This window comes from Rhinolophus sinicus, linkage group LG01, assembly GCF_036562045.2.
Source record: "Rhinolophus sinicus isolate RSC01 linkage group LG01, ASM3656204v1, whole genome shotgun sequence".
NCBI classification, from domain to species: Eukaryota; Metazoa; Chordata; class Mammalia; order Chiroptera; family Rhinolophidae; genus Rhinolophus; species Rhinolophus sinicus.
The window spans coordinates 2044592-2063630 of NC_133751.1; the positions used below are offsets into that span (position 1 = coordinate 2044592).

The following is a 19039-nucleotide window of genomic DNA, read 5'->3' on the forward strand; positions in this document are numbered from 1 at the left end:
GGCTGGATTTCAGAGGGAGACCACAGAACTGCTAGGACAGCAGCTGCGATGGCCGACCAGCTGCAGCTCCCATAGCTACATCCTGTGTGGGCAATGAAACCGCCCCAGCTTAGAGGTAAGCAGCGCCCTTTAGTGCAGTCTCCCCACCTGCCCACTGCTGGGTCGGCTGGCAGGCCTGTTCTCTTCGCAGCAGAAAAGTCCACTTGGGGAAACACTCCCATCCTAGACTTACTGGTCCTCCAGGACTGCAGGCCGGGACCTGGACGGCTCAGGCGGCACCTGGGCCTGCTGCTGAGGTCCTCCCCCGGCAGGCAGGCTGGGGCTGCCGCATGGACCCCACTGGGCCCTCCCCGCCTCCTGCTGGCACGGGCACAGGATGGGCTCTCCTTTACCCACCCCTCCCCTGCCACCAGCGGTCCAAGCCTCGACATGGACGGCCTGGAGGTTGGGGCTCCTGTGTCTTGCTGCCCATGTAACTTCCGGGCCAAGGACGAGGGAACAGTCCCTTGCTGCCAGATCTTAAGTGGTTAAGAAGCTATTTTTGGAAGGCAGTGTGTGAAAGGGCAGAGCTCCCCAAAACACTGGTCTGAGTGTCCCAACCGGGCTGCTGGCAGGACTGCCCCCAAATCCACCCTCCAAGCCATGACTAGGACAGGTCCAAAGCCCCCTGGCTGGCCACTCCTAGCGAACCATGGAGGGCACACAGCTCTGTTACCTCCTGCCCCGCCACAAACGAGCCCCTGCCACACAGCCTGCACAACTCCCCACCCACTACACCTCACTGTGGAATGAACGCAGGCAGCCTGACTCAAGCCCAGTCAGAGGGGCCGGAGGCCTCTTGCCCTAACAAAGCACGGGACGCTGGGGGAATGGCGGGCCTTGTTAGAGCAGAACCGCCTGACGTCCCCCACGGGCCCAACAGGTACAATCTGAGCATTCAAATAAGTGACAGTGATACATTGTAACCCACAGGAGAAAACAGGAAAACTCAGGCCACTAATGTGATAAATCAGTGACTAAATGAAGTGTGAGAGAAACGACCCTCCCCCCACTCTGCAGCAGGTCGTGGCCTGAGCAGACATGGGGGCCACACGGCACCTGAGTCTAGGCAGAGGCACCCTCAGAACCACCAGTGGGGGTGTTCTGTCTGGTCCTGAGTGTCAGGACGGGGGACCTGGTGCAGATGAACGGCCGCTAGACATGGGATCCAGGTGTGATTCCGAACGGGGAGAGGGCAGCCCTGAACAGGCCTGTGGGTGAGACCGCAGGTGGGCCTGTGCTATTTGGACTTGTGGTTAAGAGAAGGTCTTCACTGTAGGCAATGCACCCTCCAGTGCCCAGGGTGATGGGCAGCAAGGCAGCAGCCTTACAGGGCGTGGGGGAAACACTGCACTTGCGCGTTTTCTGTAAGCCTGAGGATTTGGAAGGAAAAGCAACAGTGCCCTTGTGCTCGCTGTGCTGGCCGGGAGGTGAAGGCCCGCCTCCTGGGCCCCGCGGGGTGGGCGCCCCTGAACAGGGACAGGCGGGATCCCTGACACCACCACAGGCTTACAGGTTCGACCAGTGAGCAGGTACCTGAAGCTGCGCCCACGTGCAGGTCACACCCACAGGGGCCCCCAGCCCGCAGGCGGGAATGTGAAGTGGTGCGGCCGCGTGGGACAGTGGCAGTTCTTCAAACGACACACGGTCACCTGCTGGCGCCTGGCACAGCACTCCTCCGACACACGGCTGAGAAGGGAAGCGTGTCCAGCGCTGTTCAGTCCCTAGCACTGGGCAAAGGGGAGGGGGGACCCCCGTGGGCAGACGGACAAAGGACAGTGTGGTCCACCCGCACCGTCACCAGCCAGACGCACAAGCTGCCATGTTGCCGGAGGCTGCAAACCTGCTGAGGGCCGGAGCCAGACACGAGGGCCACACACTGTACGACTCCATTTATTCCGAAATCCAAATCGGGAAGTGTAGAGACAGAAAGTGGATCAGAGGTTGGCACGGGCTGGGAGGTGACGGCTAAAGACACCAGGTGTCTTTTGGGGGTGAAACATTCTAAACTGGCAGTGGTGATGGTGCCACAACTCTGCATGTACTAAGCGTGTAGATTGTCCAGCGTGTGAGCTGTATCTCAGTAAAGCTCTTTGAAGAGAACACACAGGAGAATACACTCCATGCCACCTTCTGAACTCCGCTTTCCTGGGGGACGGCGGTTGGGGTCACGTTCAACGTCCTCTTACAGTTTCACCCCTTTGCCAGTGAGACCGTTTCCCGATGGGGGAGAAGCGCTGCCCATCAGACACAGTGGCCTGCAGTCCCCAGCGGCTGAGGGGTGGGCGGTGGGCACCCACAGTTACAGTGGGAGAAAACGTGGTTAAATATGCGGAGGCTGGGATTCTGGAGGGGGGGTGGTAACAAAAGCGGGTGGCACTGATCTGCCAGCGAAGGGCCCTGGTTTAGGAACAGCAGTCAGGTATGCCCCTCCCGCCCCGAAATCTCTACAATACAGCTGTTTCCTTTATGACCAAGGGATGTCAACAGACAACAAAGCCCCCCCACCCACACAGAGAATGGCGCCAACAGAACCCTGCCTCCTGGGGTCCCTGCCAGGGAAAGGGGGGGCTCTGAGTCAGCCAGGTCACTGCACCCATGCTGAGCTCTGGCCACCAGCAACTGGGGCTAGATGTCCTTGTAAGTAAGCGGCTTTGGGGAAAGAGAACTGTGAACTCCAGCCGACTCTGCCGCTGCGCCCCAGGCCACCACCCGTCACCAGCTGGACCGAAAGAATGTCCACAGATTGCTGGCTCCCCACGTGCAAGCTGTGCAGCTGGGCTTTGGGGACTGGGGTTCAGATCAAGCCTCTGGGGGGTCCTCTCTAGGTCGGGCCTCGCGCTGGGCTCACCCACACACCTCCACCCAGCAGCGTTGGCCGGGGTGCCCGTGGAACACAGGATGTGGACTAAACCGAGACTGTCACCTGTGGAACCCTCAGCCATGGCTGCAGCACTGCCTGGAAGCCACTGGGCGCCCACACGGCGCTGTCACGGCCCCATTTCCCTTCTCACTGAGACTCTGGGGCCAGGTCCCGCTCCCAGCACAGCCACTCCAGTGAGCACCCCTCAGCGCCCAGCCAGGCAGACACAGTGCTGGCACTTAAGGCAGGCGGAGCACGGCGGGTCTGCCCACTGAACATCGGATCCGGTCTGCCTCTGTGTCCCAGGAGACACCCTTCCGGCCTCAGGCACTTTAACCCCAAGTAATAGGGGCCAACACCACCCACGGCCGACACCAAACACCAGTTTATATTGTGGGGAGCAACAGAGCCTGGCCAGACACCCCCTGCCAGCACTCTGAGTCCTTGCAGATTTTGTTTGAGAAACATATAACCAGCCTTTTTTCCACAAAAAAGGGTACAAAATATAAACACTGCTCGGAAAGCGGCACCTGTGTAAGCACATGGGTCAGGACGGCCGTTGCTAAGAACACACAGGTTTTACACCCGGCCACCCGCCTGTGGCCAGGGCGCAGCCAGGGAAGGAGGGCAGGGGAGGGCAGCCATGGGAGCTGCAAGTCTGAGGCCCCCGCCTGCCCGAGGACACACTGGTCTGGTGACCTTCTGACCATGTCGGGGTATGGGGAACGTGGCCCACCTGTCCTGGCACAGGGCGCAGACCTGGAGCCGTGGAGATAGCACGTCCCTGCCTGGGCTGGGCCCAGCGGATGTCACTTGTTTTCCTGTGTCCGCTTCTTTTTCACCTCTGGCTCCTGGCAGCCAGTCACCTTTGCTCTGGCCCCTGCCCGAGGTCGCCGCTGCCTCCTATGAGCCCCTCTCCTGCCTTGGGCCCGGGTCTGCTCTTGGGGCACAGTGGGGCCCGTGGCCACGTCCTGCCTCGTCCTCCGGGACCCAGCGCTCGGGTCTGCACGCAGGTCCTCCTGTCCATCTCTCCCTGAAACAGCAAGAGCACATGAATGAGGCACCAAGTAGGCCAGGTGACAGGAACACAGCACAGTCTTCAGCAAGGGCTGTCACACTCTCACCACGTGTGTGGACCAGCTGGGGAGAGGAGGAGGGAGGAAAGGCTCTGGGAGCAAGGAGAGCACAGCGCGGGGAACAGATCCTGGAAGCACCCTGAGCAGGAACGATGGGTCAAAACCCACCAGACACACAGGTCAAGGACAGAAAAGGGTCAGAGAGCGGCTGCCCAGACCGCAGCTGCAGACGGGAGGCCCGGCTGCATGAGGCAGCCACACTGCTGGAGGCGGGGAGGAGGGCTATGCACCTGGAGCCCGGCATGTCCCGTCCAAACCACCAGGCCCACCTGTCTTGTTGTGCAGCCGGCATTTGGGCAGACGCCTCTTGGTCCTCCGGCCCCGCCTCCCTTCTTGGAGCTTCCTCGCAGCCTTTTCTGGAATGTCCTCCTCAGGGAAGAGGCCTAAGGACCGAGGCAGATGATCAGGGCTGAGGGCAGGCCTGGTTTTGTGTGCGTGTCCCACTTCCCCTGCCCCAAGCTTCATGCAAGGAGACCCCATGTGACACCCGCCACGGCTCAAGTGGCTCGAGTCAGTCAGCACGACACACGGAGGAGCCGGCTCCTGGAGCATTCATGACACATCACGGCCCACTTCCTAAAAACACTTATGTGGGAAAGGACGACACCTTATGGGACAATGCTGGTGACCTGTATTGTAATGGGGTTCGAGTGACACGGGTCTGCACTGGCCAAACCCACCCGAGGCAGTGCTCGTGCATTTCACTGTATGCGAATTCCACCTAAAAAAGACTGGACTTTAGCTCACGATGAGCATGAAGCACTTCGCGTACGGTCTCATGGAAGAGCCGGGCCCGATGGGTAGGGAGGTGACATACAAGGACAGTCAAGCGTTGATGGCAGAGTCGAGGTGGTGGGTATAATGATCCTCACAATACAACCTTTCAACTGTGCCACCCACGTAAAAACTGCGACGAAATGTCAGGGAAAGGCTACATCTGCACTCACCGACCTTCCAGAAAACCGTCTTTCAGTAAAAGCCACCCCAGTTCCATCAGCCCCGCACCAAGATGTCTGCAGCCCAGCAGCCTTAGCAGCCCGGGAACTTTAACCAAAAATGCAGACTCTCGGGCCCCACCTGCCCTGGACCCAGCGCTGACCCAACATGAGCCACAGAACCCTCGCCCGCCTGTGTCCCAGGCACTGCAGCGCCTGCAGACGATGCGTTCTGCAGCCCACGCCCTCCCAGGAACCTTCCACTCGGGCGGTCTCAGTGCGCAGCCCTGGGCTCACCTTCCGCGAGGTCCTGCAACCTGGAAGAGTGAGAGACGGTCACTCACACAGAAGGCGGCTCTGTCCTCCCATGCCCGCTGCCCTAGGCAGGGCCCCCCAACCTGAGCCCCGAAGCCGTCGGCTGCCCTCCCGCCTGTGTGAACCCACTTAGACAGGGAGGGGGCAACCCCAGAGCCGTGGGAAGGACAGGCCTTTAGAGAAACGTACTTTCGGATGACCTTGTAGAGTCGCTTCCTATTCGGGGACGGGGTGTCCTGCTGACCGGCCACTTCAAACAGCCTGTTGGCCACAGCCTCATAGTCGAACTGTGGCACAAAGACACCGGGGGGGGGGGGGGGGCGCCGTCAGTCAGCGTCCAGGCTGCATGATGGGAACCCAGCAGAGAAGCACAGGACACACCCTGACGTCCCCCTGACATCCCCTCAGCCGAGGGTACCGTCTATAGCATGGGGCAGCAGACACATTCCAGGGCAGTGCCACCCAGCAGAAACGTGAGGGGCCACAAGGCGAGGCCCCGCAACTTTAAATCATCTGGTAGCCACGTTAAAACAAGTAAAATTGGTTTTGATCAATTTCATTTAACCGATGACTAAAATCCTACTAATTGCACAAGTAATCAATATTTAAAACCTATTGGTAAGTGCTGTACACTCCCCAGGAGGCGGCCGGGCAGACTTGGGGGGCGACGAGTGGCGAGGCCTCTGAGACCAGTCGCCCGGCCCCAGCCCTGTTTATCAAGGCCTCCTGCTCTGTAAGCACGGGGTCCCCCAAGTCTCAGCCGGACGGCTGCCGTCCCTGCTCATGGCACCTCCTCCCCTCCAGACCCGCCGGCCCCCCAAGTTGGCAGCGCATCAGAAGGCAGAGGCTGAGAGCGCAGCCCAGGAGTCCAGGCCACGTACCTGGAGGACAGGGCCAGCGCTGTCCTCGTCACCTCTGGCTTGCTCCTCACCCAGGTCCACTGCAGCCCCACGGGAGGAGCCTAGAACGAGAGAACACACACGTGGCATGGCAGGCCTCCAACACCACACCTGAGAGCCAACAGCCCTCCTGCCAGGGCCCTCCACCTGGTAGAGTGCACAGGTGGAGGCTGGGGGAGCCCACAGCACGAGACAGGCTCACACACATGCCTGGAAACAAGGGGGACGTCCCAGAGGACGTGGCCTTATGGAGTGGAAGTAAGAGGGAACTACGAGTGGGCATCTTAAGCAGTGAACGCAGCGTCACAAGTTCCAGAAGGAGGAAGAACTGGTGCAGCCAGAGCGGGACTGAGGGACCTTGGGGACAATGCTCAGATCACTTGGGGCTCTGATGTCACTGCCTACAGGCGTGCATGGCAGGGAATGAGGACAGTGGCCATAGGCAGGCCCGCGGCCCGGCAGGGGACTCCTGGGTCTGCCTGTGTGGGGTGACTCAGGTCCTGGGAGTGGGAGGGGAAGGGAGGGACAGGAGATGCAGGATGGCAGAAAATGGGGGCGGAGGGGGGCTGACTAACAAGACAGCTGGGAGCAGGCAACGCAGGTGTGAGGAGCTGGAGGAGGGAGCAATTACCCCGGAATTGATGGTGAGTGACATTCCACAAGACCACTCAGGGGGAAAGGTCAGGCTCAACAAAGTGCTGGGCAACGGGACAGCCACATGCAAAAGAATGAATCTGGACCCTTCCAAACACCACATATAAAACTTAACTCGAAATGGATCAAGATCCTAAACTTAGGACCTAAAACAATAAAACTCTCAATAGAAAACAAGACAAAAGCTTCACAACATTGGACTTGGCCATGCTTTCTTGGATGTGACGCCAAAGGCACAGGAAACGTGAGAACAAACAGACAAACTGGACTTCATGAAAATTGAAAAACGTCTCTCAAAAGACTCAACGGAGTGAAAATGCAGCTCACAGAAGAGGGGAAGCTATCTGCAAATCAGGTGTCTGATAAGGGATGTGGGTCCTGGATGCACAGAGAACCCCTGAAACTCAGCAGCACAACAATCCGACTGGAAAATGGGCCGAGGACTCGAATAAGAAGCTGTACAAATGGCCAACAAGCCCGTGAAAACTGCTCCTCGTCGCTCGTCACTAGGGAAAAGCCACCTAAACGCGCGAGACACCACCTCACACGCATCAGCATGGCCGTCGTCATCAAGACGAGCACTAACAAGTGCGGCGAGGACGTGGAGAAAAGGGAGCCTCGTGCACTGATGGGGGGATGTAAAGTGGGGTAGGTGCTGTGGAAACAGCGAGACATTCCCACCCCCTGCCCCAGCAATCCCGTTTCTGGGCACACGCCGGAAACACCTGCCGTGGGGTCTGGCTGAGAGGCATCGCACGCCGTGTTCACAGCGGCGTGACTCACATGACTCTCAAGGGCTGAGGCGCGGAGGCAGCCAGGCGGCCATGCACGGCCAGCGGCATGTGGTCTGTGTGGTGGGGCACCACTCAGCCTCAAACAGGGACAGAATCCCGACACCTGCTACGACATCGATGGCCCTGGAGGACGTGACGCTGAGTAGAGTAAGTCACAGACGGCAAGTTCTGCCTGACCCACTGACCTGACGTCCCAGAGCAGGGACAGCAAGGGTCGGGGCTGGGGGAGGGACTGGGCAGCTAGCGTTTGATGGATGACAAGTTCCACTTCGCAGAGATGGACAGCTCTGGAGAAGGCGGTGGTTACACAACAGCATGAATGTATCTAATGCCACTGAGCTGTGCACTTACAAGTAGTTAAAACAGTAAACTTTGTCATGTGTACTTGCTACAAAGAGTCAGAGGCAAACAGGAGTTCTGAAGCTGCCACAGCCACACGACACTGTACCCAGGCACTGCACGGGCCACCCAGCAGAATGGGACACCCAAGGGCAGCTGCAGTCCCGCGAGGACCCACGTCAGCACCGAGACGGCGACCAGATACCATCGCTGCTAAAGCACCACCGGACGTGCCCCCTAAACCCTTCAGTGGGACAAGCACTCCAGGCACATTCCCTTCATTTGTTCCTTCATTCATTCACTCATCTGGAAATGCATTCATTAACCCACTTATCTAGACTCTCGGCCGCTACGTCAGCCGTGGCTCTCAGCACTGGAGACGCAGCTGTGGTCAGGAGTTCCCTGTTCTGTGGAGCCGACCTCCAGGGGGGAAGATGGCCCAGGATGATGAACACGTGACTTATATCACTGATCTGTGCCAGGAAGTGAGGCTGCACTTCAAACAGGGTGGTCAGAGCAGGACCCCCAGTGACGGCAGAGACGGGCGGGGAGGGCTGAGCGGGCAGCCCAGGGCGGGAGAGGAGGGTCAGAGAGGAGCTGGGGGAGTCAGGACAGAGGCCTTGGAGCAAGAGCTGGAGTGAGTGACACATGCTTGTTTTTCAAGGACAGATTGGGGCGAGGGCAGAAACAAGAGGTCCCAGCAGGAGCGCTGCGGGCTCGGTCCAGGGCAGGTGCCACAGAGGTGGCAGGCACGTCAAGTGGGACGCCCAGCGATCCTCACCTCTAGTTGGCTTCTCACACAGCTCGCCCGGCTCCTGCTCGTTACCCTCCGACAGGTCCTCCGCCCCCATTTCATTCATTAGGTCCTCGATAGCAAACGGGGCCTGTTCCACAATCGTTTCAAAGATGCTGCGCGTGATGTTGTGCAAAACCAGGGAGCTGAAGGGACAGCGGGCACGGGGCAGGCCGTCAGTCGGGCCCGAAAAGACAACGGGCACGGGGCAGGCCGTCAGGCGCGCTGGGGGCAACAGAGGCCAAGTGCTGCGCCCACCACCCAACAGCCTGGCCCCTCATGGGGTTGGGTCATGCGGACACAAGGGAACAGCAGCTTCCCAAACACAGTCCCCCAAAAGTTCAGTGCAGAAGAGGCCAGCGGAGGGTGCCCGGGCCACTTACTCCTTCGTCTGGGCGGCGATTCTGCAGAAAGGCTCGATGAACTTGAGGTTCTGGTCCGCCGTCAGCTATGGGGATGCAGGAGCTAGGTCAGGCCCAGGTTCCCAGACCCCGGGGAGAAGCTGGGCCACCCCGCCTCTCACCTCGTCTGCGCCCACTTTGGCCAGCTCCTCCAGGAAGATTTCGATGAAGTGGCTCTTCACCCCATTGGGGGCCTGGCTGTCGGGGTGCAGGATCTCCGTCATCAGCAGTGCCAGCAGCTGCTCCATGTGCCTGAGGAAAGAAGCGGGCAAGTACAGCAGCAGCCACGACAGCACCGCACACTGCTCCTATGGAAGCGGCGGGCTCTGACAGGAACATGATGGCAGGCAGGTACCCCGCCTCCCACACGCCCACTTCCACACCCACAGTCCATTCCAGCAGAAAAGACCCACACAATTCCAGACTTAGGTGACCGAGCCAGCACCTGAACACACGGCATGACTGAGGTTTGGCTACAACACACAGGATGTGTAAACATCACACAGGCCTCCCCTCCATCCTCGAGACAAGTGGGGGAAGGCTTGGTGTGACAGGAGGCTGCCTCTGCGTCTCACGTCCCTTCCTGCTGTCCTCGTGGGTGCTGCTCGCTCAGGAAGGCAGGACAGAACGAACTCCAAGACAAAGGACGGAGGCCACAGAGCGGGGACGGGCTGGCCCCCAGATCCCACTGCACTGAATACACGGCCCGTGAAGGTCACAACAGACCTCTTCCCACATGGCATGTTGGTTTCCAGGGTCCCAGAGGCCGGGCTCCCAGGTCAGGGACCAGCCTGCAGGGGTCTAGATGCATGAACTCCTAGGTGCCTGATGACATCTCCATCCCCGAGCGGTCACTGTGTTCTCTTTAAGAAGCTGCCCGAATGACGTGGGTGCACGGCTACTGGGGCACCCACCGGATAGGCAAAGAAAGAGGCCGCTTGGGAGAAAGGACCCGGGGCCAGTGCAGGTGCCAGAGCTCCCCTCCCCCCTCGGAGGCTGGTGACAAGGCTGACAGACGTCTACCAAAAACAAAGCAGTTCCAGTTGCTGCATCAGAGCAGAGAAAGGCTACAAGAGTAATCACACCAGCAGCTCTGGTCGCCCCACAAAGGGAGGTTATCGATTTCTCCACAACGATCACTGTGCTGAATTACTAGTAACACTGAGGGTGAGACTACTTTCAAACCAACACAAATTATCTGAAACAAAACCGTCCCTTGACACTTAGTTCCGCTTCAGTCACCAGCTACCCACCAGGTAACCCACAGCCCACGGTCCTGAAACGAGTGAGACGCCCCCACGCCCACCTCAAGGTCCTCATGGGGATTGAAGGACGAAAACCACTGGAAACCAGAGGCACTCCTGCCCTAACATGAAGCCACCCTAGGAATTCTAAACTTAGAGACGTTCAGGTAACTCAAGTCCCACTCCTCCTGGTCATTTTCATGAGGGGAAAGTGAGCCAGGAGCAGGAACTACTAACCTAACTGTTGTCCCAATGATGAGCAGTGCCAGCAAGCCCGGGGCCGCAGCTGACCTCACATCTGGGGACTAGGGTTAGTGTCCACGTACTTGACATAAGCCCTTTGAATGTACACTTTGTAATAACAAGTCAATTCAAAAAGCAAGTTTCTAAGCCCGTCCCCTCGCTGCCCTCAAAGTGATGCAGGCGCAGAACAGACACAGGAGGTCACTGTCAGTGAAACAAAAGGCAGCCTGCAGATACCATGTCTCATCCGACGCCACTTTTGTACCATCAATGAAACATCTGAAAATTATCTGTTGGGGTTAAAATGGCTTTTTAATGTCTTATAAGTTTTCTGCGTTCTTTATATGAGCTCACATCACTCTCACAATTAAAAAAAATTACAAAGGAAATTTTAAATTAATTAAACCAATTTTTAAATGTGGACATTCCAAACGCCCCGGAGGTCTGGAAACCGGCTGCCCAGGCCTGGATGCAGTGGCCCTCCCGCCGCTGCTCGGTCCCAGGGTCCTCCAGGAGGGGCGGGGAAGGGCAGCGGGAAGAGCTAAGAGCCGAGGACTGCTCAGCGCCAGTAGAAACACAGGCCACTGGCCATTTGGGGGGACAGATTACCCCACTACAAGCACCCAAGTCAAAAGTGAGAAGTTGGGGCGAATAAAGTATTTCTAGAACTGGGAGCAACTACCACTGATAATATAGCTAAACACAGTAACACACAACATACGTCATAATGACTCACATGCTGACTCACAGAACGCACCACTGAAGTTGAAAGCAAACGTTTCCGTGAACACACGCAAACCACAATTTTAAAAATGCCTTCACTTTAAGCACCATCGTCACCCTTTTGTGGAAAGGCTGACATCGCTTTATGACAAATAATTAAGAGAGAAACACGTGAACCCAACCCCCCGGGACACAAATCCGGACTCGCCCGTGAGCAGTCAGGACACGCTGTGACACAGACCTTTCTTCCCACCGCCGTGCTTTCAGGGCCTTCAAGGACTCGTTCAGGACCATCCGCATGAGCTGGGGCACAAAAGGAGACCCGTTAATGGGGGCACAGCCCGGGCGGCCCGACATCCCCTCTGCCCGTGGTCACGTGTGGCCCAAACGCACGCAGGCTCCCAGAGGATGAAACGTGGACAGGACACCAAGCCCTCGGGACCTGGCCCGGAGGACGCGCTGCTGCACAGGGCTCAGAAGCCCCGACTCCCCAAGCGCACCCGGAAGTCAGGCTCACAGAGGACACAGGTGGCAATGGCAGCACCGTCAACAGCAGCTGAGCCAGACTGGTCCCCATTTCAGGAGGGAGAACGGGATGCGGCAAACGTCCCCCACAGGAGGCAGAGTGCCCCGAATAGCCAGGTCTGGAAACTGAGAGACCACTCCGAACTCCCCCAGGAACTTGTCCCCCAGCAGAGAGCGGAAGGTTGGCTTCCTGCAATCCAGGGGTAAAGTCTCCCCCAAGCCTCACTGTTAAACCAAACCCCAACACCTGCCCACAGTGCCCCACTTCTCTACAAGGGCTCACAGCATTTGTGGCCCGGTGTCATGCCCACAGAAGGGTCCAGTGGTGAACAAAGGCAACAGAGGGCAGGACAGAGCAGACATGGCGGCCAGGATGCCCGTCCCCAGGACACCAGAGGCTGTTTCCCATCACCCGTGCCTGCAGTGCCTTCAAGAGGGTGGGCCTTTGTGGGGGGCTGTGCTGCTGAACATGCTCCCATGGGGACATGGGAAATGGGCCTCAAAACGCCCCAGAATCCACGCTACCGAAGGGCCCAGAGACTGCACTCAGGGCACAGTGCACTGACACCCGTAGGAAGCCCCATGGCTTGTCACCTGTACTCTGGGACCTGCAAAGCCTGGGCCCTGGCGCCGCTCACGGCCCCACGTGCCTGGCGTCCATCTTCCTTCCACCCTCAGCTCCCTGCCTGGCCCGCCAGCTGACATGATGCAGTGCCACATAACCCTGGCCACGGCTGAGCAGGTGGATGGTCTGAGTGGCAGATCACAAGTCACTGCAGCCCTGAGGGGACCTGTCCTCACCCCGTTCCATGTGCCCACTGGTCAACTGCTCTCTTTATCTGGGACCATCCTAGGTCTGAGGGGACACACTGTAGTAACAAGCCTGCGGGAGAGGGGACGAGGGCGGGCAGCAAGATACCGAGTGTAAAAACCAGTTCTTCCTGCGTCTGAGGGCAAGTCTAAGCCAAATTCACAGGCAAGCCCCACAGAGAGGACAAAACAGGGATTCTGCACGACCGTCACGTGACTGCCCTCGCCCAGAGGCAGCCGTCTTCAGGGGCGGGCAGCCCCCTCCATCTTGGGCACACGCTCATCGGCTCAGCTTCCACAGCTGGGAAGCAATGGCTTCACCACTGAGTCTCCCAGGAGGGCAACTGTGACCGTCCCCTGAACCAAGAGTCTGTGCGGTGTCTCAGGACTGTTTCTTTGCCCGTCACCAGCCCTCAGCCTGGACAAACACCGTAGGCCCAGGCACGCCTGACCTAGGCCTCGGCTCTCCTCACGCACACCGGGCGCAGGGTCAGTCACAGGGTGGCTGCACTGCCCAGAGGCCCTCACCTCCACCCATCAAGGCGCGGGGCTCAGAGGCCAGTCCACTCCCTCCCTCCCTCCCGACTCCGCAGGGCAGCACGCCAGGGTGCCGCCTGGGGAGCCCACGGGGGCATGAGGCCGCCCCCTCACCATGTAGAACTTGTCCAGGCGCAGTCTGTCAATGCCCGTCCACTCGCGATTCATCGTCTGCCAGAAGGTCTGAAGGAACAGGTGCTCTGGAGAGGAAGAAGGCCAGGAGTCATAGAGGAACATGGAGGCCACTTGGGGACGCGAGGTGCGCCAGTGTCAGGAAATGCCGTCAGGACATCGTGGCAGCCCAACTTGGGGTTCTCGGCCGAGAGGCGGCACCACGAATATGGCTTAGAAACGGGGCTGGGCGGGACCTCAGGGAGGAAAGCAGAGCTCACCTCCAACTCCAAACGCAGCCACATCCTCTGAAGAACAGGCGCAAAGAGCAAAGCCACCAGCAAGAGCGGCGGCTGCTCGGGCCACTTCCCCAGGCTCTCGGTACCCACCCCCTTGACTGGGCTTGGCCCTGCCTGCCACCCAGGCCTGACCTCGCTTAGGCCCGAGAGAGGCACTAACACAATCAAGCACAAAACCCTCCCGATAATGACTATGCCAGATTCAGGGTGCTATGGCTGAGCTGTGTCCCCCCAACTCCTATGTGAAAGCCCTAACCCCCTACCTTTATTTGCACATAGGGTCTTTAATGAGGTGATTACTAAGATAAAATGAGGTCACTGGGTGGGTCCTAATCCAATCTGACTGGCGTCCTTTTGAGAAGGGACCAGGACACAGACACACAGAGGGACGGCCATGCGAGGACCAGGGAGAACACTGCTGTCTACATGCTCAGGAAAGGCCGCGGGAAGAAGCCACCCTGGGACACCTTGACCTCGGACGCACGTCCGCTGTTCCTGGTTAGCCATCAGCCACCAATAGAACTGCTGTGGCTATGCCAGCGGGTGGGTGGGTCGGTTGGCAGAGAAGCGGATGGCAGACTGCGGATCATGTGGCTCCTGCTTCCTGTGTCTCCAACCCAGCCGCCAGTGAGAATATAGTGGTGTGACTCCCCTATCTATGGCTCCGTGGGTGTTCCTTTTTGGTGTCACCATACTGTGTCCACCTGCTGAGAGTGGGAGCGGGACCCAGAGACACTGCATGACAGTGACATCTCCCCCACTGATCACTGCAGGGCAGTTAGAGACCCTCCCAGGTGAGAAAGCAGCTCCTTGCCCACCCGCGCACCCCCTAACTGATTCCTTTACCCACAAGTCTATCTGAACTAAACCTACCCACGTAACGTAAGCATGCCATTGTGCACGCCAGTGACCCTGCCAGGCCTGGGCTGCCCTCGGGGCAGTGGACGGAGGTCAAAATGCTGGTGCCCAGGCCCCGCCCTCAGAGCTGGATTTAACGAGACCAGAGTCTGGACGTCAAGATTTCTACAGACTCCAAACTGACTCCAATGAACAGGCAGCAGGGTTGGTAACTACTGATCCTGGTCAGGACAAAAACCAGTTAGGAAAACGCGGAGGAACCTCACAACTGTCAGGCGAAATTCAGCCAAGCAGCTTGGTAGCACTGTGAGCTTTCTGTTTCACTTTAAATACAAGATATAGCCCTTTAGACTTCTGAGCTGAGTATATTTAGTTGACCTGTGTCCCACGCTTACGCGCCAGCAGACACCGGCTAGAACGGGGGCCTCAGAAGCCAAGCCTTCGGCATGTGGTCGCTGACTGACGCTCAGCGACCTGGCCTTACAAAAGGACTTCGCCATGGCGAGGATACTCACGGGCCTCGGCAGTCTGGAAAGCATGGATGAGCTGGGAAATGGTCCTTCCTAATTCCTCCTGTGCAGGAAACAGTAAAACACTCCCTGAGTCACCGAAGAAATGTGGTCTTACAACAACTGACAGCAGAAAGGCCAACACACTCAATTGTCCACTCGTCACACAAGAACCGGCTTCCACTGGCTTGTTCAGCCCAGTGGGCGAGGTTTGCAAGTTACACCTGTGCTGTGAAAGGGCCCCCCTAGAGCCAGGCCAACGGGCCCTCCCAACAAGGGCAGTCACTGTCCTCACGACCACGGCTGAGCCACAAGCAAGAGGCTGACAATCAAAGGAGGGGTGGGACAGGCAGGGTAGGGCAGGACAGAGCGGGGGCTTTGGGACGTGCAGCCACCTGCCTGGCAGAGAGGGCCAAGCAGACCCCTGTGAGTCCCTCACTGCCTGCATTCCTTGACTGTCACGGGCCAAGCATTACTAGTGCACTTGCGAAACACAATCCCACAGCCTCCCCCAAGGGTCTCTGGTTTAGCAGGCGCGGAAGACAGCACAGGAATCTGCCTTTCAAATACCTCCCCCACCACCCAGGATAGCCTAAGGAAGGGTAAACAATTCCCCCTCTGAGAAACCCCCTCGTGCTCTGCCGGTGGGGCTGTGCACGGGAGCAGTCGCTACGGACAACACCATGGAGGGTCTTCGGGAAATTAAGAATAGAATTATGACCCAGCAATCCCTCTCCTGGGGATCTACCCCAAACTCTGAAACATTTATCCATAACGATATATGTACCCCTATCTTCACTGCAGCATTATTCACGGTGGCCGAGACATGGAAATAACCAAACTGCCCTTTGATAGATGATTGGATAAAAAAGATGTGGTACGTATATACAATGGAACATTACTCAGCCATAAAAAAGACGAAATACTGCCATTTGTGACAACATGGATGGATCTTGAGATTATCGTGCTAAATGAAGTAAGTTAGATGGAAAAAAGTCGAGAACCATACGACTTTACTCATGTGTGGGATATAAAACTGAAAGCAACCAGTGAACAAGACAAACAAGCAAAAACTCATAGATACAGACAACAGTTTAATGGTTACCAGAGGGTAAGGGGTGGGGGGTGATAGAAGAAGGGAAAGGGGTCAAACGTACGGTGATGGAAGGAGAACTGACTCTGGGTGAACACACAATGCAATAAATATGTAGATGACGTAATACAGAATTGTACAGTTGAAACCCCTATCATTTTACTAACCAATGTCACCCCAATAAATAAAAATTTTTTAAACAATGAAAAAATAAATAAAAAGGAGTATTTTAGGGCAGTGAAACTACTCTGTAAGACACTGAAATGATGGCGCCATGTCATTAGACATTTGTCCAAACCCATAGAACACATGTCCTGATGGAAACTGTGGACTCTGGGTCATGATGACGTGTCAAGGTAGGTTCACCGATTGCACCAAACGTACCACCTGGTGGGGACGTTGACAACAGAGGTGGCTGTGCCTGTGTGGGGGCGGGGTGTATGGCAAATCTCTGTACTTCCCCTGAATTTTATAGTGAATTAAAACTGCTCTAAAAAATAACGTCTATTTTTTAAGAAGACAATACAAAATGGCTTCAGGAGAAATCTGTGTCTCAGAAGACTTGGACCCTCTCCGTCGGTTTCCATCATTTCAGGGCTCAGTTTGCAATCTCTCACAAACACAAGACAGGTAACCCAGGTGTCACCCACAGGATGACCTGCACTACTGGCAGTCACCTGTGTAGCTGTGGTGCTCAACTCAGCACGTGTAAGACGTACCCTAACCAAACGCCCTGGTATCTGGCCAAAAAAACCAGAAAGGCACTGGAGCTATAAAACATCTCCCGGCATCTTCAGCCATATTACAATCCGGCCCCAGCACACGCCTATCTGCCCTCCTGCCAACACTGCTGCTCCGTTTCTGTGGCTGCTTCCCACACTCACCTGGAGGAGTGGCTTGTCCTGCATCCACATACAATAAAACAGTCCTTTCCACACCTTCAGCAGCTCGTCGTGAGTGAAACCACCTGCACCAAAAAACAGCAACACTCAGACAAAGTGACCCCAACTTTTTAGTGCCAGGAACGAAGCCAGAGCAATGTGACTGCCTGAACAAGACCAAAGTCCTACTACTGTAAAGATACATGGCCCTCCCCTCTGCAGCCATCCTAACTCAGAACCCACTGGGCCTGCGGCTGTAGGGACGCCCCCCAGGTAACTGACATTTCGTGCGTTCAATAAACACTGAGAATCTACAATGTCAGGCACTGTACTCCATTTGTGGAGATTCAAAATTGAGTGAGTTGCCATTTCCTGTGCTGGATGACGGCTGCACAGGTGAATTTGGTGATAATTCATCCAGTGTTACACCTGGGGTTTGTGCACTTTTCTGTACTATACTTCATTTTAAAAAGTTAACTTGTCATGATAGTAAGGGAGGAAGACAAAAAAAAAAAAAAAATCCCTCGAAATATTGACTGCGTTCCTAACCACGTGTCTGGCACCCTGTCCCCCAGCAGGGTCCTCAGCCTGCAGCTAATCACCCGGGGAGCTTCCTGACACAGATCGACGACCTCGCATCCAATTGCGGATTCGGCGGGATGGGACGGGCCCAGACATTCGCATTTCTAACAAACGTCCCGGTGCCGCTGACGCAGCTGATGGGGACCCGCACGTTGAGGACCAAGAAGCATTTCTCTGCCCTCGCGAAGCGTACGCTACAGCGACACTCAAACGACAACCTAATCACTGCACAAGGAGGATGACACAGCGACAAATGCCACGGGCGGGGGGGGCAGCGGGAAGCACCGCCCGGAGGCCCGCCCCGCCACGTGGAGGCTCCACGCCGCTCGGAGGCCACCGGCCGCGACCGCTGCCGCTCCCCGGGGCCCCGAGGCGCCGCCAGGCCCGGCCCCCGAGGCGCCTCCCCCCGAGGCGCCTCCCGCCAGGCCCGGCCCCCGAGGCGCCGCGCGCCCACACCCGCCCGCCGAGCGCCCACCTGCCGCCCGCTGAGTCCTGGCGACGATGTATTTCCGGAGCTTCCTCACCGCGCGGTCCCGGGTCACCTGCTCGTTCCCCGCCAGGCGCTGCGCCAGCTGGATCTCAGGGGGCAGCTGCACGCGTGGAACCATGGCGACCGCTGCCGAGACCCCTGCGGCCACAGACCCACCGCTTCGCTCGGGCGCGCGTGTGACGTCACACAGCGCGCCGGTCTCCGCCGGGCACGCTGCGCGGCGTGATGCGCATGCGCCGGCCTGCCAGGCCTGCAGGCCTGCGCCGCGTAGTGGCCAGTCCCCGCAATGACAGCGCTGGACAGTTATTAAAAGGAGGTTATTAAGCGTGTGCCTGCTTTTGGGGGGGGCTGTAGTTCAATCTGGATGACGAGAAACGGCTCTTGTTTAGCACAGAATGCCAGCGAGCTCAGGCGGAAGGAATGGTAGAATTGCAGAAATTCCTGTGCAGCCCCCAGTGAATCTTTGATTCAGGCGAAGGTCATCAGAAAGCAGCACAAGGGCTGGAAAAAGGTGACCCTGGACGAGTTTTGCACATGTAGCCCAGATGGCCTGCCACCGCGGGCAGCGTACCTCCACTTTCCCCGTCCCGCGCAACTGCATCACCTGGGGGCAGTCTAGCCTGACCCTCATCCAGCCTTTAGGTCTGCTCCCCGCTCTCAGGACACAGAGGGAGACTGGGACCGGTGCGCTAGAAGACAATCACCACGTTGGGGCTGGGACAGTCCACAGGACAGCTGTCCTGATCGCTTCACAAAGTGAATGCCATCGACGAAGGAATGAATGAATGCATGTGAAGGAGGGGAATGCAATACACAAATCTTGAGTGGATCCTGGTTCAAAGGAAAAGCTGTAAGTCCTTTGGGGGGCAATTGAGAAAGCTTACATATATAGACTAGATGTTATGTTATAGTGTGATTATATTAGGTGTGATAATGTAGCGTTTATATTTATGCAAAATGGGCTCA

General features: G+C 57.4%; 1 protein-coding gene across 2 annotated transcripts; it reads right to left on the reverse strand.

The window, feature by feature from the left end:
• Positions 1–1916: 1916 nt before the first annotated feature.
• Positions 1917–18357, reverse strand: RRP1 (ribosomal RNA processing 1). Of its 2 annotated transcripts, none has more exons than XM_019745752.2 (13): positions 18059–18357; positions 17005–17087; positions 15034–15091; positions 13365–13450; positions 11620–11681; positions 9291–9420; positions 9151–9215; positions 8756–8913; positions 6170–6249; positions 5478–5575; positions 5271–5290; positions 4308–4421; positions 1917–3935 (listed from the first exon to the last, which is right to left on the reverse strand). In XM_019745752.2, exons 1-13 carry the CDS (start codon positions 18189–18191, stop codon positions 3712–3714), a joined length of 1311 nt encoding a protein of 436 aa, XP_019601311.2. In that variant the 5' UTR covers positions 18192–18357; the 3' UTR covers positions 1917–3711. The 2 variants fall into 2 exon arrangements, with proteins under 2 accessions (XP_019601311.2, XP_019601312.2); XM_019745753.2 differs by lacking the exon at positions 18059–18357 and adding an exon at positions 17604–17848.
• Between the last annotated feature and the right edge of the window lie 682 nt (positions 18358–19039).